General features: G+C 38.8%; 1 protein-coding gene across 5 annotated transcripts; it reads left to right on the plus strand.

Annotated features, from left to right (window-relative positions):
• STX17 (syntaxin 17) lies at window positions 1–23,899 on the plus strand. 5 transcript variants are annotated; one of them, XM_057368348.1, is made up of 9 exons: window positions 1–165; window positions 699–743; window positions 5,603–5,784; window positions 9,781–9,846; window positions 15,359–15,578; window positions 20,708–20,826; window positions 20,910–20,960; window positions 22,474–22,560; window positions 23,236–23,899. In XM_057368348.1, exons 3-9 carry the CDS (start codon window positions 5,662–5,664, stop codon window positions 23,473–23,475), a joined length of 906 nt encoding a protein of 301 aa, XP_057224331.1. In that variant the 5' UTR covers window positions 1–165; window positions 699–743; window positions 5,603–5,661; the 3' UTR covers window positions 23,476–23,899. The 5 variants fall into 5 exon arrangements, with proteins under 5 accessions (XP_057224331.1, XP_057224330.1, XP_057224332.1 ...); XM_057368349.1 differs by lacking the exon at window positions 1–165 and adding an exon at window positions 253–336; XM_057368347.1 differs by lacking the exon at window positions 699–743 and having other exon boundaries at window positions 2–165.
• The last annotated feature ends 841 nt before the right edge of the window (window positions 23,900–24,740 follow it).

The following is a 24,740-nucleotide window of genomic DNA, read 5'->3' on the forward strand; positions in this document are numbered from 1 at the left end:
AGCCGGGAGGGAGATGGCCCGAGGGCGGCGGAGGGGGTGTGCGTGTTTCGGGCGGGGGCTGGGCCGCTCTCCGCGGCGGAGGGGGAGCCCAGCGCGCCGGCTCCCGCCCAGAGTCCCGGGGCCGCCGCCGGCCGCGGTCAGCACGGGTGACACGGCCGCCCCATGGTGAGGAACSGCGGGCGGGTGAGGGGCGGAGGGAGCGGGGACCGGCGGGGCCCGGGCGGCTCCGCTTTCGCTTTCGCTCCCCGCGCCAGCGAGGCCAAGAGAAGGGACGGGCCGGGGCCTGGCGGGCGCTCAGCGGGCCCGGGGCTGGGCTGGGCCGTGCGGACGGGGCCGGTAGGAGCCGCAGCGGGGAGCGAGCGCCGGGTTCCCCCCCGCCATTCCCGGGTTCGGGCCCTCGGCAAGGCCGCGGACACCGCCGCTCCTCGGCCTGGTCCGAGCCCGGGGCTGGGGGATGAGCGGCGGGGGCTCGTCCCGCTCCCGCCCCTGCCCTGCCCTGCCCTGCCCGGCGGAGGGGCCGGGGGTGTCCCCAGCCTGGGGTGTCCCCGGCAGCGGCTGGGCCCGAGACCCGCCCGCCGTCAGGTCGTGGGGAGCTGATCCGGGACAGAACTTGGCGCACCAGCTTGGATTGTCTTATTTATTTATTTATTTATTTATTTATTTATTTATTTATTTATTTATTTATTTATTCTTTGCAGCGTGGCGAATTGTTTAGCCTGGCATTTTCGCGAGCTTTTAAAACCGTAAGTCAGGAAAAAAATAACTAGTTTAGTCCACTTGAAGCCTTTATATAAGGTTTAAAGCCCATCTTTATTTTTTATGCTTCTGCTCTTTGCACACACCCCTTGCCTTTCCRGGACATGGTACAGGTAGGGTAGGCCTCTGCAACCTGTTGGTCTTAAGCTGCTCCAGGGGGAGTTTAGGTTGGAAGAATTTCTTTAGCAGGAAGAATTTCTGAGTAAAAAGGTTGAATAGATATTGGAATGGGCTGCGCAGGAAGGTTGTGAAGTTGCTGTCCCTAGAGGTATTTAAGGAAAGAGTGGCTGTGGCACTTGGTGCCCTGGTCTACTTGACATGGTTGTGTTGATGGGTTGGACTTGATGGTCTCAAAGGTCTTTTCCAGCATAATTGATTCTGTGGTTCTAGGGTGAGACCAGAGGTGTGTAGCTCTGTCAATACCAAAACGTCAGTATTAGGGCCCTTGTTGCAGGTTGAACTGTTAGAGCCTCTTATGGCAGGCATCAGTGCACTACAGACTCGCTCCACCGGTTCTGCTTYGTGCAGAAGGTGTTCATGTGTTAGTCATTAGGTATTTTCTGCCCTTCTGCTGCTGGCTTAAATATGTTAATCTAGGACAAAATGCCTGTTGCCTGCTCTGATTTCTCAAAATGCAGTCATGTGCCCTTGCCTTCCTTGGATCAAGTCTGTGTTGCCTGGTGATCCACAAGTGCACAAATCTGCTGAGAACCATGGCTTGACACATACAGCTGCTGATTCTGGGTGTTCTGTGGGAAATCCCACKTGTGTGGTTGTTTATCCACTAAGCACTTGCATGTTACTTTGGGAACACGCTGGGGCTGGTGACTGTGCCTTATTTCAGCCTAACAAAACTATTTTTCTTGGATTCATTTTGYAGGCAAAAAGAAAGAGAAGTAATTTAGCCCCTAAGTGCAATTTGGCTGTAGACTGCACAAGAACATGTTCCTGACTAACTACAGGCATTAGCCAAGTAAGCAATAGTGAATTGTCGCTGCAATTTTGGGGCCAGTACCACTCTAGGAAGTGTTTCAGGTCACCTTAGGGAGAAAGCTATTGTACCTYGTTATGTTCTAATTAATTTTATTTAGAGGGAAAAATATTTTGGCCTTTCAGCCCTTATCAATGAGGCATTTATGCTGGAATTACTTTTTGTAAATGCTTCTCTAAAGTGTTGTGAGTGAATTAAAATCAGTGAGTTACATTGTGTTTCCTGGGGCARGCAGAACTCCTGAGGTTTGCTGTGCATTGTTGTACTGTATTTGAATGGAAAGTACTAGGCAGTTTAATGAAAGTTCATGGGTATTAATATTTGATGTGTATTTGCAGCATTTTYTGAAATTTATAATAACAAGTAACAAGTATGTTACCATACATGGGAAGAATTTTACCTCTGGTGTACTGCAGCTATGGGATTTGTGCTGCTGCAGCATGCTTTAGATAGGTCTTTTTTATTGATGTAGTTGACTGAAAGTTATTCTGCATCTGSGTCTTGATCACTTCTGGATAAGTGGTACTTCAKTCACTGATATTCRGATCCAAGGACAAAATCACCYTCCTAAGAAGCTGAAGTTGAGTGCAATGTTYTCAYTTGCCTGAGGAGAGTGTTTCGTAGGCTGCTACTCAGAGGGATGGAGAAATGGGCAGAYAGAAACCTCARTAATTCCAGCAGAGGCAATAAGAAAGCCCAGCACCTAGAATGGGTTGGGAAGGCTTGATGGAGAGCAGCCTTGCAGAAAAAGACCCATGTGTTGTGATGGACCACATGCTGGTTAGAGGGCTGGAGCATGGGATATTCAAGGAGAAATAAAGGTGGGCTTGTTCAGCCTTAAGAGCAGGTGAAGGAAGGGGAGATCTTACTGTTGTGGGTAGMAGCTGTAGAGCCAGGCTGCTCTTGGAGGTGCATGACAGTGGCATGAGGGGCAATGGACACAAGCTGGTTTTGCTACAAGGAAGGTCTTTGTGGTTGTGGGTTTGTTTTGTTTGTTTTTAGCCTGGACAATAGTCAGACACACAAGGAGGATCTGACACAGAAGGGAGTGAGTGTGTGGAGTGCCCRTCCATGGAGGTATTAGAACTTGACTGGACAAGGGCTTGTGCAATGGCATCTAATTCAGCTTGTACTGGATGGCATGTAAAAATCCCTGCCAGCATAAACTGTCCTGTTTTTTATTCTGTGGTTACTGAAAGAACAGGCATTATTACTTCAGTACTTAATTGTTAAAGTTATGCTTAGGAGAGCACAAGTTCAATGAAGTATGCAAGGTTTCCTTGAAATTGCAGCAGCAACAAGCAGAAATGCATAATGTTAATTTTATTTATTTAATGTTAATATTATGTGAACTTTTAAAAAATGTATGACATTGCATTGATAATTTATGGCTTATAATTTTTGTTGCAGAAGCTCCTATACTGTTTGAGATAAAATTAGGCAGGAGACAYGATGAGAATCTAAGGAGTTCTTACATTTCTCAGTTTTCAAGCTTGCTGCACGGTGAATTTTAGGCAGCAATGTCTTTAAGAGATTGGTAGACACAGTCATGGAAGTTGCTTTATTGTCTCGGAATTCTTAAGAAGAAGATGACTGTCCAGAGGCCTGCATGCAGCCAAATCTTCAAAATTCAAAATTYAGATCATCTACCCAAGGCACATGCCATTGTTTACATTAACTCTGCTTTCACACTGCTCCAGATTGAAAGTCATCTAAAYTATCAGTTTTGACTCTTATCAATCTCTAGATGTCATGAAAGGTTAAGGACAAAGTTATGATGGATTTAGCTTAGTCTCTGCTGTAGTTCTTCTAAGACAGAATAGGCTGTGTGTTTCTGTGAGTTCACAGAAAGCTTGAAGAATTTGTGTCATCGCTTTTTCAAGATGATTCAGTATTAAAAAAACATGACATGGCTATTAAGTATCTTTAGGGAACCAATTTTTAATTAATTGTAGCTCATAAACTKGTGGATTAGTGTATAAGCTGTCAGGAAATTAAATCTGTGTTTGAAGAGGAAGTAGTGCAGTTTGGATATGGTGCTTCTTATCTTTTGGTCATTGCAAAAAAAAACAGTTCTAGAATCAAAATACAGTTCAGCTGTGATATATGAATGCCGCTTTCAAATGTAGGGATTGTAGTGACTAAGGTATAAGGGAATATATTTTTTATCATCATGCATTTAAACTACAGTTTTTAGAATGGTAAAAAGAGTAAATCAGTCTAAAAGGATTTAAAATGTGTGATCACCCACCCACTGYATGTTTATTTAGAGGTTTGTGTGAAGGACTGTTATATTAAATACCTTGGGTTAGAAAGGGATTTGTAAGACTGCTTGATAGTGTGTSTTTATAATTTGAAGTGGGAATAATGTAGCAATGACTGCAAAGTCAGTTTATTAAATAATTTCCTTCTGAGGTTCTAAGAAAGGAAAAGATGTGTCATTGRAACCTTAAAGATTGACTTCCCCTAACTTGGTCTACTTTCAGTAAACATTCCGTTTTCATTTTCTTTGTTGGGTGGGATTGATAAAGGAGGAGAGTCTTCTGTTGGCATTCTGTTCTGAAAAATGCAGTGTTGTTTTAGTTGCAATTGTCTTCCTCCCTATACCAGAAATGCTTTCCCTTTCTTGCTGGAAGATGCTTCTCACTTGGCTCCTTTGAATTTGGAGCCGGTTTGTACTTGTGCTCCCTGCAGCCTGCATGRGATGGCTGGGGCTGAACACTGAGCAGCTCAGTCAAAGACCCAGTGCCATCAACTGTCCTCATGTTCTGTCTGCCTGCAGGAATCACAGGTCTCAGAAAAACATCRACACCCTCCCTCTGCATTTTCACACCATAGGTAGATGTGAGAAAAGTAATGTCTAATTTCACTGTTGATAATATGTTTGACTGTGTGAAAAAAAAGGTATGTTTTTTAACCTATGACATTCTGCCGTGTCTCACCTGTACCAGGAGATTGTTTTGGGTTAATTACTTTAAATCAGTTTAGTTACAGAAGGAAGAAGGTTGGGGAAAGCTTTCTGATACAGTTGCTGATGTAGTTCAGGTACTTCCACATAACCAAGTTAGAACAAGTCTTTTTACTGATACTCATGATAAAACTTTCTCATACACGTCTTCCTTCACCTTGTGTGCATTCAGCATAATGGAATTCCTTTATGTTACTCCTGTGCTCTAGATAGAGCAGTAGATAAATGTGATTAAATAGATAAATAGATAGCAGAGTAGATAAATGTGATTGCATACAATATTTCACATCTCTCCTTTAGAGAAGTGAAAATAAAAAGTTATGTTTTATCCATATGCAGGGAACAGAATTCAGGCTACTTACATACCTACTAGTCCTCCAAATATTTCAGTAGCCTGTTTCTACCCCTTACTAGATGATGCCTTAGTCATTTTCAGTAGCAGGCATACAAAATTGAGGGTGCAAATCTTCATTCAGGAGGTCTTAACATTTCCAGGAAATGGAATTCCGAAATAATTTTATTCTAGTGCCTTTTCAGGATGTCATTTACAATTTTTTCAATGATTTTGAATGTGAATTGGCAAAATGTGAACTGATCAATTAAAGCATCTAATTGGAAGATTTTTTTTAAACCTTTTCATGCATTGTTATGCTGCAAAACATGTTTGTCTCTGTCTTAATAATTTAGATTTTTTTTTTCTTTTTCGTGTTAAGTTTTATCTATGAAAAATGATCCTCAAATACAGTATCCAGATATTAAGTATTAATATAGCTTAATTTTGATTTTGGGGGACATGTGATTATTAGAAAGACTGGTTTATCTTATTTCAATTTCWTTCAAAAGTGATTCAAGTTTACTCATTCTTGTTTATTTTTTCTTGKTTTTAGGGGGTTTTACATTGGTGAAGAGATATTGGACAACTGTTGACTTGAAAGCTGCTTTTAGGATGTCTGAAGATGAGGAAAAGGTTAAACTCCGCCGAATTGAACCTGCAATTCAGAAATTCATTAAAGTGGCGATTCCAACAGATTTGGAAAGGTTAAGAAAACACCAAATAAATATTGAGAAGGTTAGTGTTCACTTTCTACTTATGTAGTTCCTTTTACAGTATGGAAGTAGTCACACTGAAAGATTATATAGAGATTTTGCTGAGAAATTGATGACAAAATGCTTTAATTCAATTTTTGCTATAGGTGGAAGTTTTGTATTGCCTTGTAATTGTGTGCAAAAAGGCCTTTACRTTTGTGGTAAACATCAATGTTAGCAATAGTTTGGTTGAAATACTTCTATGATAATTTGTGTTTTATATCTTTTACATACATTTTAACCATAATGAATGTGTTACAGTACTTTTGTGAGCTGTCATCGTGATTTTCTCTTAAATACCTTTTGCAAAATTAACTTTCAGACATGTAAAGCAAACATCCCTAGAGGTAAAAGGATAATTTTGTAGAATCTGATCCTGTTTATTTTACAGGCTACTTTTAAGCAAAAATCACTAATTATGTCAAATYGCTTAGAGCAGCAACATTATTTACTTATGATGAAGCCAATATCTCTAACCTCATTTCATGAATATTGATTTAAACCTTGGGTTCCAGAGATAGTCCAAACAATTAATCTCCTAAATCACTGTTTGAAGAAACTATAAAATCAATGTATAATGAAATTTGACCTTGAATACACCTYTTCAGAGGAAGTGGCTACCATAAATTCATCATCATTGCTTCTCAACCATTTGAGTGTCCAACTTTCTGTATGACAGTGTTGGAAGACTTAAAAGCTATATCCATAAGGAATCAGTTCTCTGTACTTTTTCCTTTTTTTCCATGTTTTCCCCATGAAATTTCTTGTTTTCTAAAGGACATTCTATGGATTGGATGGCCTTTCAGTCCAAGAAGGAATAAAATACATGTGRTACCCAAAAGAGTTACAGCTTTCTGAACGTCTCTCTTAGATAACAGCAGTTGTCTTGGTAGTACAGGAAGGTGGAGATTTTGTTTGGCTTACTGACTTAAACTGTGTTGATGATATGCAACAGTCCTTTCAGAAAAAAAAAAAAAGGACTGTAAGACTTTTTCTGTCTTGCTTTCCGTTTTAATTTCATTTCTTGTGACTGTCCCAAAGGATGTTGTATGAAACAMTTTTTACCTTTGACTGGGAATCATTGTAGTGGAAAGATATGTGAAGGTGACACAAAATGAGAAACAAGGATATCTGAGTCTTRTTGTAGTCTTATCTGAGTGTATACATTGGTATAAGACATTTATTGAAGAGCTTTTAGCAGGAGATATTATGGCAAACTTTTGAGTTCTCTCCATGTCCACTGGMTACTTTCAAGTAGAGATGGAAGGGATCCAAGCCAGAAGCATGGAAGTTTCTTTCTAAAGAGAGTTCTCAAGAGAATGGACACAGAGCGAAAGAGATTGAATGTCTAAGACTAACCTAATATTTTATATTTCTGTTGTAGAATAAAAACTATTTGGCTACAGTACAATTATGATTAAATATCACAGAAATATGGAACTATAGAGTGATTTGGGTTGGAAGAGAAGCTTTAAAAGTCATCTAGTCCAACCCCCTTGCAATGGGGYGGGAACAGATTCCATTACATCAGGTTGCTCAAAGCTCTATGCAAACTGGCCTTGAACACTTCCAGGGCTGGGGCATCCACAGCTTCTTTGGGCAACCTGTTGTAGTGCCTCACCACCCTCATTATAAAATAATTTATGTCCAATCTCAATTTACCCTCTAAATGTTCTAAAGCATTACCCCTTATGCTGTCACTACAGGCCTTAGTGAAAAGTCTCTGTCTTTCTCCTAAGCCCTCTTTATTTATGGAAAGACTTAAATAGAGTCTCTCAAGARCCTTCTCCAAGCTGAACAATCCCAGCCTTTCTCAGCCTTTCTTCACAGGAAAGTGGTTCTAGCTCTTGGACCATTTTTGTGACCCTCCTYGGGACCTGACATAACAGGTTAGGATTCCATATATGTTTTCATGGACCTCCCTTAGTTTTACATGCATTTTTTCATGATACAAYCATAGAATGTTAAGGGGTTGGAATGGACCTTAGAGATCATGTAGTCCCAAYCTGCTGCCATCAGCAGGGATGCCTCTCACTAGATTCAAGGCCTTACCCAAACTGGCTTTGAACACTGCCAGGGATGGGGCACCCACCACCTCCCTGGGCAACCTCTTCTGGTGTCTCACCACCCTCACAGTAAAACATTCCTTCCTAATCTCTAACATAAATTTCCCCTYCTCCAATTTGTCCTATCACTGGAGTTCCTGATAAAAGAGTCACTCTCCAGCTTTCTGGTAGGTTCCCTTCAGGTATTGGAAGGTTGCAATGAGGTTTCCATGCAACCYTCTCTTCTCCAGGCTGAGCAGCCTCAACTTGCACAATAAATTATGTTAATACCATCTCTTCTCAAGCTTTATTATCCTTGAGGTCCCCAGGRTGAATATGGTCCAGGAATATGGCCTACCCTGTGTTGGATGACAAAGAGAAGTCAACAAGGAGGAATTCTCTGAGCATATGAATGTTGTTGTTCTGAGTGTGTTAAGCGATTGAATTCTTTGGACTCATGACTAGCATATTTGGAATTTTGAAGCAAAGTAATAAAACCTCTAAATCTTGAAAGCAAATGAATGTGCTGAGCATTTCTAAGAGAAATTATGAAGAGCAACAGAGGTTTCCTGAGGAGTGCTTCTTAACTGAATAACATGATTTTTTATTAATAGTTATTTGGACTGTACTACAGTCAGTTGAAATCAAATAGGTGATTTTTCCCTATACCCCTTCTGTTAAAACCTCAGAAATTCCTGTTTCAGTACTCTTTCAAAGGTGACTAAATTGGAAGATCTACTGTTGATACAGGGCTTTTGTCCATTTAATTTGAAGAACACTGTTAGTGATTTTAATGGCATAGCAGTTTTTTCAGAGGCTGTTATATTCAGTTTCCTAGACAAATGATGTTAATCTGACTTTGTTGAACACTAAATCTTTTATCTTCCATAGCATTACAAAGTCCTAACATGAAGCAACTTCTTCCCCTGAAAATAAAGTGTAACTCTAGATTTCTCACTGTATTTCAGGAAGCTGAGTAACTTATGATCCTTATTGCTGTGGCATCTAAAATTATGAAAATAATTATAGATATATATAGGCTGTAGATAGTTTTTTATTGGTAACAAAGCATATTAAGAAATTGAAGAATTAAACTTTACATTAAAATACCTTCCAAATCATGGTAAATATTTTGTCTTGTGATTTAAACAATTAAATAAATATTCTAATATTGTAAATGSATTCTTTGATAGTTTCAGCACACATTCCAGTAATCACAGCTTTTAATTCTATTATTTTACTGCTCTTTTTCATGRTAAAATCTCTGTATTATTTGTGTCAACTGCCTATAGCAAGGACTGATTTAATTTAGTGATGACAAGGTTGATGGGTGATAATATGCAGTTCTTCTGGCAAACTTGCTCTCTGCTAATGTAATAACTTGTCTGGTCTCTGTCCCGTGGGAAGTACTCTGTGGATAGTTTCCACTGAAGTTACTGGAGCTTCATGGAGGTGCCAGATCTGTCCTGATGGTTCTTGTAGCTGTGTTTGTAACGRTATAGAAATGTTAAGTATAAATGTAGACAGTAGCATTGTGTAATGAATGCTACTTTCTTTGGCAACAGTATCAGATACTCCATTGTGCTATATGACCAGTACTGCTTATCCACTATTCTCCTTTCTCCTTCTGCYATTTGTTCTACTGCCCACCAAATGAATTAAGCCACAGAAAGTCAGGATGCAATAGTACTTGGATGAGAAAAACTGATGCAGGAACCCTGGTTGTCTGTAATTCAGTAAAATACATTGTACAAATTTTTTCACAAAACACTTTGTTATTTACCTCTCTTATTTTGCAGTGGAATTGTTTATGACTCAACTTCTTTACTGTCAATTTTGGAAAATTAAASTGATATTTACCAAAGGTGGCTTTTTTCCTGCACAGCCAGTTGGTAAAAATATCAATTCTAAGTTGTCTTTTTCCTCTGTTTTAGTATCARAGATGCAGGCTCTGGGACAGATTGCACGAAGAGCACATCAATGCAGGACGAACRGTTCAGGTAAGGATATGAAAATGGCTGTGCTACTGATGGGATTGAATTACATACATAGTTCTGGTTACCTCAGGCATGGACCTTCAGAGAGACATGCATTTGACAGGTGGGTTTGACAAGCACACAGTTTTGCTTTACTTCATTTAAAAGTTAGGCATTTCCTAACTGTGTCCTATGGGGCAAATGCAGTCAGAAATGTTTCCATATTCTTGAAGAAGCAAAAGTTGGGAGAGTCTGATCTTTGGCAAGCTGTTCTCTTGCATTACTAAATTAGAACACAGCTATTGCAATAAGGGATACTGCTAATTTTAAAGCGTGATTTCRGACATAGGGAACATCTGGTCTACAGTTTGGTGTGCACATCTGTTGTTAAATGCATGATGTCATCAAGGGAGGAAATACCAGCACATTTGTCAGCCTGGGCATCATCTCAKTGACTTCATGCATAGTCATCCATAACTCAGCACACAGGGAATCTTACACTGTTTCTAAAAATACCTATGTCCTGATGAAAATGATGCAAGAAGCTCAGCTAAACATCAGCTAAATAGCACACGGCCAAAGAAGAACACAACAAAGTTTGGTGAGGCAGGTATAGCATCTAGTGGCTGTAACAGCTGTACTGCCAGTATGCTGGGACAGACGTGTGTTGGCCAGGAGAGGCATCCTGTGTTGGTTCCATAGGTGTTGGTCAAAGGAGGGACCTGTATTGGCTACTATAAGTGTCTACACTGCATGTAGATCAGGATTTGCCAGCACAGATGGCACAGTCCTAAACCACTGCATCTCACAGTTCTAATACTGTAAASAGCCATGTTTGTTTCAGTGCCTTATGACTGGGAAATTAGACTGGACTAAAAATTAAAAAAAAAACCAAAAACAACTCACCTCAGAAAGACCAACTTAATTCTGATTGACCAACAGATTTAGATGGTAGGCAGAGCTGGAGTTGTGTCTTTTTTGAGGAATGAAAGATGTTAATGAGCGTTTTATTTAGTATAGATGATACAAAGTTATGCATGAAATCCAGTTGATTTCTCTGTTAATTTGGAGGTTTGAAAGTTTGTTTTGATTTTTCACCACATACTTTTGAAATTTGAATGTAAGTTTATTCTGGATATTCAAAGAGTCTCCCAAAGGTGGAGTTTTGTTGAAACAATGGCATTTTAACAGGGTGGTACAGTAAGCMTGTGTTTGCTTATGTTTGTTCCCTAATCTGTTTTCACGTTTGAATTGTGGGAAAGGCTTCTCTCTCATGACTTAATTGTCAGTATAATTTCTTTAGCAAGATAAAATCTGTCAATAATTAGAGAAAAAAWAATAATGTTGGAGATGTTATATTTAGGTATTTTAAGTGCTTTAATAAGAAAACTGCTTATTTGTCTCTAGAAACATTAATATTTGGCTTGGTTCTAATGCTTRCTGTTTTCACTTTCWGCCAAAATRAATCTTCTTACATTTTATTTAATGYTTGTTGCTTSTAGATCTGGATACAGATCTRGATGCATTAAAGTGGTTCACATTCTGATACCCAGAGAGCAGAATAAGTATCTTCTTGCATCCATGCAAGAAGAGCAGACTGGCTCTTTGTTTTAATTAAATAGTTTGGAGTACTTGATAATAAATTATATGACATGTAGAATGTGTTTGCTGTAAGCTGTTTAAATGTTTACCAATGGACTTGTGATCTGTTTGTTTGCAAAGAAATCAGATTAATTATTGTGATACCAAATGTTCTCTGCAGCACACACTTTGCTCTCAAAATTAGATGTTGTAAAAATACATTAGGAATCCCTAAGTCAATATTGACCCAAGGCAACCGCCACAGGTTTTAGACAAATAYATGCACAGCCATTCTACATTTAATCCATGTGCACATAATTAGCCATTTTTCTGAATTTTCAGTTTACCCAGAATAATTACTTCTGTTGTACTTTTGATGGTGGTCAAAATTATAATAGAAGTATAGATGAGCGTAAATCTATTCCTCTGCTTTTGGGTGACTGGGKGCCACATTAAAAACTTCTGTAATGGAAGGCAAAGAAAACAGATAAATCTTTGCACAGGGCATGAAGAGACTATTTCAAAAATATTGAGAAAATAGCTCTTCTATATCAAGTAATAGTTTTTTGATTGTGCTTTTGTATATTTTCTTTTTTAGGGACAGTCCATGGATTTCTTAAAATGTTAAGGCCTGAATAAATTTGTTGTTTTCCAGGCTTTGCTCACATACTGACTATACCACACAAGTAGTTTATTATTGCAAGRTTTAATCTAATTTCAGTGAAATGGCAGTATTTTGTTGTGACATCTAAAGTCTGCCCTGATCATTTCTGTAGTGAGAGGATGAAAAATGCTGCAGTTACTAGAGAGGAAATAAAACATTAAATGAAGAAAAAAAGGAAAAATACTGTGGATCAACAGTCTTTACTCTGTATTCTGTCCATAAAAAGAGACTGTTCACCAAAACACATTTTAGGCAGATACAGTCTCTCCACTGTGTTGCTYTAACCTGGAAAGCTGCTTGAAAAATGGTAATCTATTTCTTTTTTGTTCTTTTTCATCTTTATGATTTCTAGTTCAGCTGAAAATGGATCACAAGTAAAAGGTGGTTTCTGGTCAGGTCTTTGCATAAATCTTCGAAGCTCAGTTGAATGGCTCAGGTCTTCTGTAACGTCTCTAATATSATCTTCAGCTTAGGTGCCTCTCTGGCATAGTGTGTAGGTGTGAGGGCATTAGGAGTAGTGTAGGAAACRTTATTTCTGCAGGAGATTGTTTGTGGTATCAGTGAAGGATCTTGTAAAATCAGCTCATTATTGCCACCTGTGGCCATCTGCTGAGTAAAGATATCGTTAAACTCAAAGTTCCCTTGACCTAGCTGAGAATTTCGTAAGGCTTGAGCAACAGAGTAGAAGTGAACTGATTGTGTGGTAGTGGAACAAAAAAGCCAAATAACTTTGTGGGATATAYAAATGGGAGAGTAGTCAGTGTGGTCTCTCATACATTCTCTTTGGTCAGCAKTAGTACACAAAAGTTGCAGTTATTATGTGTCTTTTGGATTGAATTTGGAGAGTTCAAAACTCAGGAGTTTTCATAAACAAAAAGAGAATTTTGTATTACCTTCTRTGCTAAGTAAGCTTTCTTTTAAAAGTGCAAACAGTTGGGATGGCAGTGATACACTTTTAAGCTCTACCCAGAAATTAAACTCTGTACCATTAAAATTATTATGGAAAGAAGTCACAGTCATTTGCATATCTGTAACATTTATGATGTTACACCATGGTGAGCTCCTAGGATGTATCTCCTTGCAGCAGGGCTGAGGTTTCTTGCTAGGCTGAATCCATTCAACTTCTGTTTAATTGACAGTAAGTGGAACAAGAGTCCTCTCTTCAAAACCACAGAAGAAGAGCTACTAAAATTAAATTTCACTAAACAACTAAATATCATCATCTAATTCCTCCATCTTCTTGCTCAGAAATATTTTTCTTTGATTAGCAAGGTAGTAATGAGCTGTTGAAGTGAGGATCTGATTGAGCCATTCTTTAGGGTGAGCAGTTCATACCTCTTGAAGCTTCTGTTCAGGATCTGTGCAAACTCCCATCAGCCAACTGGAGTTGTGTTGGTCACTGCACAGGACTTGTAATTTGCCCCAGTTGTGGCTGCAGTGGTACAGAACCCAAGCAGATCTATGTTTTAACTCARTTTCAACTGTGAAATTCTCCTTTTTGTTTAGAAGAAGCTGCTGTGTAACAATTATTATCTCATCCCAAACTCTGTTGTCACTGTTTCACAAGTTTCGTTTGATGTGTCTTTTTCTCTTTTCATCTCCATTATGGCTAAAGACAGGATAATAATAATTTTGTTTCCTGAAATAAAACAGCAGAATGAACCTTGCATATAGTCCCCTGCATATAGTTCTCAGAAATCAGATAATTAAGTGTCGTGTCTAGATAGTCCCATTTTGTTTCTTAAATGAAATTCCAAGGTTCTATAAATAAAGAAATTTGGCACTTGGTTCACTATGACAGTGGTGACATTCTCCTTTTTTCAGTACTTAGGGGCAGACCAGGGGGGAAGATACCAGGGAGAGTGAGGTAGACTGAGATGAGAAATGTATGAGAAAAGTGACTTGCTATCATGTTTCTAATTCAACTCAGTGTCTTGCAAAAACCTTCTTTTTGTATCTCCCTTTTTTTAAATTGTCACTCAGTGGTTTTACCAGAGGTTAGTCTCGAATAATGCAGCCTAATTTGGCTAATAATACTCTTAATTTAAACATRCAATATAATCTAATCTGATCATAGTAATTTGACACACGATTTTAGTGAATCAATAGTTCTTTATTTGGATGCTTGTGCAATGTTGAACATGTTGTTGAATAACTTCCTTCCTTCTTCTCTAATTATATTTTTGGCTGTTATTTTCAGAAATATTAAAAACAATCAATTCCACTAGTGCATATAAATCAAATGAGTTCAATCTAGTTCTTGCTTTTCCAGGTAGGCAGTTTTGCCTTCCTAAGGCATTACCTGTACCTTGTTTGTATTCTGGAAGAAAACCTTTCTGTTTCTAACCACTCACTGCTGTTAATCCATGTTCTTGTTGTGTTGTGAAAAGAATATTCAAAACAATTGGTAGATAGTGTGATAAAGAATAGGATACATTGTATCACTGGCATGTAATGCAATGAATATATTTTGATTACAGTCTTTTTTTTTTTTTATAATTGGATAAGAACTTTGTCCTTAAACAAAAAGTGGTATAACTTAACCTATAAATTTCTTCTTTTCATTTGTGGGTAGAGAAAATTTGTGTGCATTTTTAGATATTAAAAGCCCAGGCAATTAAAAATCACCTTTTTTCTGGACGTAGACAGAAATTTATCTCATGGGAAATACCTGCACACATACTTTTCTTGCTAGTTGTGAATAGTTTATATCTTCTCAAAAGTCTTGTAACTAAATGAATACTTTTATGTTTTATTAAATTTGGCGTTCCAAGCAAACAAATATATTTGTCCTTCAKCTGAAAAAAAWATTAAAAGAAAAAAGTAATCTTTCTCCTTTATCCCTGAAGTTGTCTTCACAAAATGAAAGTGATAGTTTTGGGCTAGTTGGGGATTGTGAATTACTGTATTCTAGTTCCTGTGATCACCACAGTCACTTACTCGTACCAAAAAAAATTTTTGAGAAGCAGTCTCTTACTTTATTTGGATATGATTGCAGTTGTTGCAACTTGTGTAAATATTTTGGCAAAGGCCTAAATTGATCAGAGAAAGAGAAATAACTTCAGCAATTCCACAGTGCATTAATTAGTTAAAACRAAAAATAAAACAAACTGACTTGGAGATGTGGGTAAAGTACAAAATTGACAGCCAAAAAATCAAAAYAGTGGTGGGGATGGCTTCAAAGATACTTCTCCCTTGATCCTAAAGATGATGGGTGCTTTCCAGGCACTAAAGGTGTTCTGGTTTTTCTCACATAGTAAGCTACAAAAAAACTCTTTAATATTCTTGCAGCAACTCCGTGCCAATATGAGAGAGATGGAGAAACTCTGTTTGCGAGTCCGGCAGGAAGACATCCCAGTTCTGCAGAGAATGATAAATCCTGTGAAAGAAGAAGCTTCAGTTGCCATTCAAGACTTCCTGCAGCTGCATTCTGAATCCGCAGAAGAACTTAAAAGGCAGCTCAAAGGACAGGAGGATGCCTCTTTAACCAGATCTGCAACTCTGGGRCAAGGTAGTAGAATTTAATTTCTGTGTTTGTTGCATCTCTGTCATTATATCCAGTATGCAATTTTACTGATCAGATATAAATAAAGTAAATGAAGTTTTCAGTTGAAGAGTAGGTGTTGTTGAAGACATAGATTTCTTCCCCTRCACCACACTTTTGTCATGATCTGTGACTGAATTCTGCTAAGTGGAAAATGCTGAAGTGTCTCAAAAAATTAATTATCTACAGCTTTCCATGAGAAAGGTCCTGTAGCCTTGGGTCTTGAAATAGTGGACTCTTCATAGGAAGCAGAATACTTAMATTCATGTTTCAAGGTAGCTTGACTTCCTTTTTCCCCCCTGCAAATCATGTGATCAAGGACAAGTAATCATTTTGGCCATTTTCACGGAATTAGTGAAGAAATACCAAAAAAGATTTTTATATGACAGACAGTGTAATATTTCAGCATTGCTGAAATATATGGAAAAGAGGAGCAAGTCTCTAAGTAAAAAGAGCATCTGTTCCTGTAGCATTTTAACTTAGTAACTGACAAGAAAGAAGAAAAGCGTATAAATCCATTTGAATAAAAGATTTTGAAAACACACTATGACATGCTAGAAATCAGACATGTTTGCTGATCTTCCCTCTGTTTGGTATAAAATGTCTTTCAATCCTTGTTCTGCCATTCTGTCTTCAGAAACCTGTATTTTGCTCTGGTCCTGGCTAGTGTTGTCTCCTAATGAACTGTGAGAAAGCTGGTTACATCAGGATTAAATCATTCTACATACCTGAAATTAGTTTGATTGCTGCAGTATTACTTTRAATGATTTGAGCATTTCATGTGTCTTAAAATCAAGAGTATTCTTAGTCAGTGGCATTGTAGAAGAGCCTGCTGTCTGATTTCATTACCTTCTTGTTGCTACATGCAGAGCTACAAGAATTCTTTCAAGTGTGATTAACAAGCCATTGAGCTCATGGTTGAGCAAGGAGAGAAACAGATTTGACAACCGGGCTTGCTTTCACAAATGTCATGTGCAGTAGTATCAGAAAACCTTGTGAACATCAAGATATATCAAATACAGAATCACAGAACTGTTTGGGTTAGAAGGGACTCTTTGACAATCATCTAGATCCATAGACAGGGACTCCTTCCAYTACACCAGGTTGCTCAGAGCCCCATCCAACCTGGCCTTGAACACTTSTAGGGATGGGGTCATCCACAACTTCTCTGGACAGCCTGTGTCAGTGTCTCACAAGCCCCATTGTAAAAAACATTCCTCTTCTTACAAGGCCAACACAAAAGACTGAATTGGCTTCTGACAAGTAAATCTTGACCTCTTCAACACCTTCAGCATGTTGTAGTTGGTTGTTCAGTAGTTTGTCCTAATATCTTTGTGGATTTCACAGTCTCTTCTGCAGTCCTCAGGGAACACCTTATTCAAGTTCTCAAAAATATGCTTGAAGTTTCAGAGGCTTTTTCTTAAATGTTCTAGAGTGACTTTCATCAAACACTCAGACCCTAAATAGGCCTAGCTCATCTAAGTATTTTTAACCTGTTCTCWTTATGTTTCAGCCTATATCTCTTTTTCTTTCTTATTTAAATTAATTGCATCAAATACCTGCTTAAAGCTACCTTTTTATCTGCCAATGCTCTTACAGTTCCTTGGTCTCCCTCTTACTTCAAAAACATTCACAGAAACTTCCTTGCTACCATTTTCATGCCCCTTGGTAGCTGCAATTTATTTGTGTCCTGGTCTTTCTGATATTAACTTTCTGTGCTTACATTTTTTTTTGTGCTCATACTGTGTGCCAAATTCTTGACATCCAGGGCATGAGAGAGCTTTTGCTGAAGCCATAAACATCTTCCTCGGTATCAGGACAATTTGGTGTCATCTTCAGCACAGCCTATTCCRTTAGTGTCTGCCAGTAATTCTGCAGTTCTTTATCTTTTAGGAACCTCTTCCACATAGTTTCTATTAATCATTTTAACGAATTTGTTGACATCTCTTTTGTGGGGAGCTCATTGTCTTCAGTAATCAGTGATTCCATTCATATATAGTAGCCATTACTTCAGYCTGTTTGTGAGCTCTTTTCTGTTACAATCAGAACTAAATTTAAGATATATTTTCTCTTGGTGACTTTCTGCAGTTGTTCTCAGTACATTCCAGTATTTCATTGGAAAGGCCTTGTCCTGGCTTACTGCTTTTCTTTTTTACACAATTACATAGGTGGCAAATGGGAGCTGGAGTTTAATTTCAAAGAACAGGGCTGCTTCTGAAATCTGAAATACCTTTGAAGTACAGAGGGCATTGAGTATAACAGCACTTCATAAGGAGAATAAATTGATCAGAAAGATGGGGATGAGAAGAACAGAAAAATATTAGTGGAATGACAAGCATCTGCAAGTCGGCTCAGGAATGTGGAAATAATTCACCCCATTTAAAGTGAAACAGACAGACAGGCAGACAACTAAATACAATTAAACAGATTTTTTTCTTTTTTTTTTTGAGTTTGCCTGCCTGTGCAAGCAGCCCTGTTGAATTGCTAACACAGACACAATATATTGCCTATTCTTCTGTGCTTAGTRGCTGCAGTCCTGAAAGCAAATCTTGGCTGTTGATCTTAATCAAAGCAGTTTCAATACGTGCCTGTTCTTTGTAGCATGTTGCTTCCCATCTGGTAGAGAAGGAAGGAGTTTACAAATTCAAATCTCCCRTTTAGAAGGCATGTCAGTGATACGATACAGTCCCTTCCCCCATTCACCATCCTCAGCCAGGGTCAATAGAAATGGAATTTAATTGCATATTAAACAAATATTAACAAAAGGTGAGACTCCACTCTTAAAATTATTAAAATCTTTTAAGCAACATATTGAATTCTCCAGAGCATTAGATTTTTATCTCAAGTGTAATGAGGTGAAAAGCTGCTCTGTGAAATCTGCAGAGGTGTTCTGTATTATTTCTGTGGAGATGCTGTAAGTGAACTGGCGGAGCCAGTTCCATTCTCAGTTCTATTAAAACTGGTTAGACTTGATGAAAAGTGAACTAGTGAATATAAATTTCTTATTCATACTTTCAGCACAAACATGACCAACTCTATTCTTTGTGTTCTTTACCTTCGTTTTTTAAAGTAAATAAAGAATTTTCATGAGGAATTTTTTCTCACTAATTTTTAGTTATTAGGTAATGATAACATATAAAYCTACTTGCAATTTTAATTTTTTTTGAATATCTGTCATGCAAAACTTTGGTATCATTTATACACTTTCAAGGATGTGCTTTTCTACAGTAGGTCAGCATAGATTATTAGGAACAGWTCAGAGCAAAGTCTTGGAAGGAGGCAGTTTTGCTTAGTGAGGTTTTAATTCTGCTTTTGAATTATGAGTAATTTTAACCAACTTAGCATGCATGTGCTGATTAGGGAAGAGTGCGCCTTTCAGGGCAGAAGAAACTTGATTGTGAAATAGGATTGTGTAGAATTGAAATAAAATCCTCAAAACCAATGATAAATGTCAGAGTATGTGGCAGAATGCTTTTCTCAAAAAAATGCATATATCATTTTGATATATGAATAATTGTATTGAAAAGGGGAAAGCARCATATTAGAACCAAATACACAACATTTATTAATCTGAGGTTATCAATCAAAAATATGTTCTGGAAGAACAGGTGATGATTGTAGAACATGAAATGACTTCCATGTCTGGATTCTTAAGGGATAGAAATAATTAGATGGAAAACCAAGCCCAAATTAAACCCCAAAATTGCCTACTGGATTCTTGTTACTCTACTTACTTAGTAATTATATCTAAATATCAACTGCATTGATGTTAGTCTTCTACTGAGCTGAGAGCAGGAAGATTAGGTACTTAATCTGTTTTGAGATATTGGGATAAAAATACTGAGAAATGGACAAATGTTATGAAAACGTATCATTTTTATTTTAACTTAAATTAATTCCATGAATAAGCATGCACGGTTACTGATTTTTTTATGAATATATTTATTTGTTTTCCATTGGTCATAGCTGTTGTTGTAACAGTTATATAATATTATTATCGTACCTTGGCACAATTATTGTTTCTAAAGATTTTAATACAATATTTACACTTTACTATTGTTAGACATCTCTAACCAGCCTTCCCCATAATAAAGCTTTCTCTTGGGAATGCCATCCCAAGGAAGGARATGCTAGTGTCCTACTAAAGGAGCAATCCCCTTTCAGAAATTGAAGTTGTCTGAATTGAGATGATTTTTGCACTGTGCTTACTTACACACATTCTCCAGCCTGCCTTTCACACTCTCAAGCTCTTCCTGTATCCTTGCATTGATGAGCCAACCTTGTTATTTCTTTATTGCCCCTCAATTTGTTGTCCACAGTTACACACATGTCTGTGACATCCGCAGTGGCTCCAGAGTGGGCTCTGGCTGGAGGAGGTGTGTGTGTGTCTGTCCATTGGAACTGCTCTCCCCAGTGCCACCTCACCAGTCTGTCATTCCCCATTTTTAACACCATACTTTGTCCTAACGTCTTCTGCACTCAATCCAGGTGATTTAGGGAGGAACACACTTGAGAATGTTTCCTGTGCATTACTGAGCTGCAAATGTCTGTCATCCTCACAGTACCAATACCCAGCTGATCCAGCACAGAATGCTGGGCACCGTATTACTTGGGTTTCACTGCTTTTGCTTTGAAAGCTTTTTCCTCCTGCTTCTTTTAGTTCCAAATGGCTGAAAATCAAACCAGGAACATGATAATCAATCATAAAATGAGTAACTGTGTGTTGAGTTTTGGCAGCACAGCATTTTTATGTGTTGTATGCGAAGTTTTTGTCCCAAGCTCAGTTTTCTCAGGCTGGTCRATACAAAATGAATTAAATTACCTTGAATCAGAAGTATAATTTAGTATCATTTCAGGACTGGTTGTGAAAATGTGCTGACAGAAATGAATCTATTTCTTTGTCAATTATATCCTTTTAACAAACTGTCTAGTGCTGTAAGACTTCTCCCTRTATGATCATTTTTGGGGCTGTTGCTTGGCTTGCATTAGGTTAAGTATCAGGTTACGCTTGTGAGGCTTCAAGAGTGAGAAAGTTTGCACACCACCTGCATCCTGGTTCAGTGCATTTATTTATAAACATCGTGTTTCTCATTCAGAAACTTTATATAGCACAGAAGTGAAGGACGGCTCCCAAAGTTTAATCCAGATCTGCTCCCGCCTTCCGGAAATACCTCAGGAAGAAAATGCAGCTGAGTCCTGGGAAAGTTTAGAAGGGGTATGTTGGAACTCCCTCCCTGCCATGCTGGAGCTCTTGTTTTTAGCAACTCTCACAAAATAGCATTTGGTTTTTATTTGCAGGACTTGATTGAGCTCAGCCAGTTGGTCACTGAGTTTTCTCTCTTAGTCTGTGTAAGTATTWATTCTGCATTCTGTCCTACAGAGTCTCCTACAAAAACTGGGTGAATGAGTAATTGCTAGGTGGGGACAAAAAAAGATGAGGATATGTTTTTCCTGAGATTCTGGCTCTGCCAAGGTGATGCTTTGAGGAGGTGGCAGTCTCYTCTTTTCAGCACTAGTGCTGGGAGCTGCTCTAAGTTCTGGTCACCAGAGCAGCTACAATGTTCCAGYCAATGCACGTGGCCATGAGGTGAACCTTAGCAGAAGCTCTGCAGTGCTGGCTGCAGACTTTTATCCAGGTCCTGTTAATTTTTACAATTCCTAATTGTAATGGTGGTGCCAACCTTCCCTGCACAGGGTGGGTGTGAGGKAGTGAGGTACCTTTTCTCACTTTATCAGGAGTGCTGGAAAAATCCCTCACCTTTATCATGCCCTTTCTCTCAGTGCTCTTGCACAATTTAAACACAAATTCCCRTCTCCTAGAGAGTTCTTTAATCTGCTTGCTGTTGGSTTAGTAGGGATAAATAACCTAGCYTTTATCCTTTCTGCTGAGTATGTGCTGCTTCATCTATACAAGAAAACCCAAGAACCATTAGACTGCAGAAATGTTCATTCAGTTCATTCAGTATTCTAAAGGTTAAAGGAAGAAGTCCTGTTCCCAGGACTTTCWGGATTTTACACTTAACCATCATTAGATGTAATAGCAAGTATCTAAGGTGGGTGGACTGCACAGTAGGTGAACATAYCAGAGCTGGTGTACTCAGCAGTTTCTGAATTAGAAAGAGGCAAAAAGTTCAGAATGTCTTTTATTGTAAGCTGAACATCAGCTATCTCATTATTTTGTGACATAAAACAGCCTGCATACTGCTGAGATTAAAATAAGAACAAACAAACCCTTAGACCCCTTATCTTCTGCTCCAGTATTCCCTGGGAGAGACTGCAGGGGAATCTGACTGACTGCATTTGGAGAAAGGATGGAATGTTTTTGTAAAATCGAACGGGAAGATACAAAGCAACATCAAGTATACTTTCAGTGCTGCCACTATTTCTGAAGTCATTGTTCTATAATGTCATAATTAAACACTTCTGTGTAAATTTCTTGATGCAGCTTTATATGTTAGAGTTATTAATGATGTTATAAATGTCCTTTCGATTTTTTTTTTTTTTAACATGAAACTCAGCAGGAAACAAAACAGGCTAGTTWGGATTATTTTTCCTTTTGGAATGCAAATTCCTCTGTTCATAGAAAAGATTTAGAAATCATATGTTTTGGGTTGTTTTCTCTAACTGCAGCATGACATTGTCTAATATCCAGCACATATTATTATTTAAATAGTTTAGATTTTCTCAAAGTAAGTCAGTAGTTTCAGCAGAGTTTATCAGATGCTAATCATGGAGCACCACWAAGGCTGCTGGGTGCAGATGAAAGCGGTTGTGGGGTCCTGATTACAGCATTAAAATGGTGTGTATTGGCTCACTGCTGCTTCCCAGCAGGTTACCTCACTCATAATTCCTTTGCATCTAGTCCCAGCAGGAGAAGATTGACAGGATTGAAGACCATGTCAACASTGCTGCTGCGAATGTTGAAGAGGGAACCAAAAACTTGGGGAAGGTAGGGATCTGCTCCTGCTGGTGAATCAATGGTGCCCTGCCTCCCAGCCACCCTCTGTATTAACCCCATTGATCTGCCGTCTTTAATGCTGAGGGAACCAGCAATTAAGGAAATAAGGAAGAAATGACCCACAGGTAGCAGGGAAAAGAAAAATCAATCTCTTGTAATTTTCTATCACATCCAGGCTGCTAGAAAACACAATTATTTAATTTGGAGGGGTCCTTTTTTAACACTGTTTTGATGCTGCTTTGGTTTACCTGCAAAGACAAGCACAGTCAGTGACTGGCTCACAAGAATCACATAAACATTAAAYAAGAAACTTGTGATTTCCATCCCATTCCATATCAGTTGCTAAAAAAATCCCAAAGCATGAGTCAGGCCCATCACTGAAAAGTCTGAACATTTCCTTAGTTTCTGATTTGATTTAATGATGGTAATCAGGTAACACCCAGTGTATGCAGCAGCCAGAACCACATGAAAGGACCTGGTTTGCAACTGCATACACAAAGACAGCTGATTTTGAATTGGTTTTAGCATGTTCTGTCATACTYTTTTTAAATACTAATTTGTTAAGTTTATTTATCACTGAGCATTCAAGTCATTGCCAAGAGCAATGAGGGGAAAATTCACATCGCCACAGGCAAGTTTTCTAACTATTTTTTTTTTCCTTTACAGGCTGCAAAATACAAGCTGGCAGCTCTGCCTGTGGCAGGTGCAGTCATTGGTGGAGTGGTGGGGGGTCCTATTGGTCTCCTTGCAGGCTTCAAAGTAGCAGGAATTGCAGCTGCACTTGGTGGTGGGATTTTGGGCTTCACAGGTGGAAAATTGATACAAAGAAAAAAACAAAAAATGATTGAGCAGGTCTCTTCCAGCTGTCCAGAGCTTTCTCACCAAAGTGCCAAAAAATCCAGCTGAAGTATAGATTCATTCTGGCCAGGAACAACAATGTAGTAGCTGAGCTAATGACAGACTTGCAGCCTTATGCTTTAAATATAAGGCTGAGTTTTGTGAATTTTGATGACAATACTGTTCCTTGGGAGGGCTAAAACAGTTGTGTCAGAATTTCTCTTTTAAGATGTGGTAACATCAGTCCTTTGAAAATTATATGGATAACTTTTAATTATRTAATTCTTAGGTAAGCTATATTCACAGCTGTAATGATGGGTGACAGGTGCTTCATGCCAAATTTGCACAATGTGTCTTGCAGACAATGCAAAAAGATACTTGGAAAATCCCAGTGCTTTCCCATGAATGCTATGAGAAGCTGGAGCTTTTATTATAGTGCTCCAAAGAAAAGGAAATAAATGCCATCAATCTTTCACTGTCATAATATTTTAAATTTACTTTCATTTATCTGGATTCCCAAACTCTTCGTGCAGTTCCCTAGGATATGAACTTACTATGTATAATAATGCACAGGGAAGCATGTGCTGTCAAAAGAAAAGGTGAAAATGTTGGGTGAGCAAAGTAAAAAAAAGTTATGTACATATCACATCTGCTTCCATCAGCCATATCAGATCAGCACTGGAAGCAGCTTCTCCTCTTTTCAGGCACCTTTTGTTTTAATTTGTAAACTCTTCACCTTGTTCAAAGTGCAGTTACAAATTAAACAGTCTAAGCAGCAACCCTGCAGGACTGCTGCTGGAGGACAATAATTTTCCATAGCTGTTCAACTCCTTGGCTTGGCCTGAGAACACCACRCAGGATAAAGAGCCAAGCTGTGGCATCCTTAACCTGAGGCCTCACATTGCTGACACAACACTTACTGCAGGACGCTGCCCTTGCTTCTGGAGCCCAGGGTGCCCTGGTGGGAGAGCTGGACAGCTTCCCTGGAAGGCAGTGCTGCAGCCAGGCCCACCCCCTCCACAGGCTGTGATCCCTCAAGGGTGTGAGGCCCCTTCTCAGTGCCAGTGCCAGGACTGGGTTGGAAATGCCAACCTGATACAGCTTACAGCATAAACCACCTTGCTTGGGCAGCTGTACTCCTGCACTCTTCAGTGCCAAAACTTCTGCTTCCACTCACACTGCAGAATAGCTGCTCAGCCTCTTCAAGATTTTGGGATGTGCTGYGGAGCCTGGATGGGGTGAGATGCTGGCAGTGCTTTTGCTCGCTTTTTATAATGGACACCTGTTACCTTACCCTCCTTAAGAAGCTTTTTGCTTCTGGAGTGTCCACTGTT

The sequence above is a fragment of the Malurus melanocephalus genome, unplaced genomic scaffold, assembly GCF_030028575.1.
Source record: "Malurus melanocephalus ecotype Western Australia unplaced genomic scaffold, MMel_1.1 scaffold_90, whole genome shotgun sequence".
NCBI classification, from domain to species: domain Eukaryota; kingdom Metazoa; phylum Chordata; class Aves; order Passeriformes; family Maluridae; genus Malurus; species Malurus melanocephalus.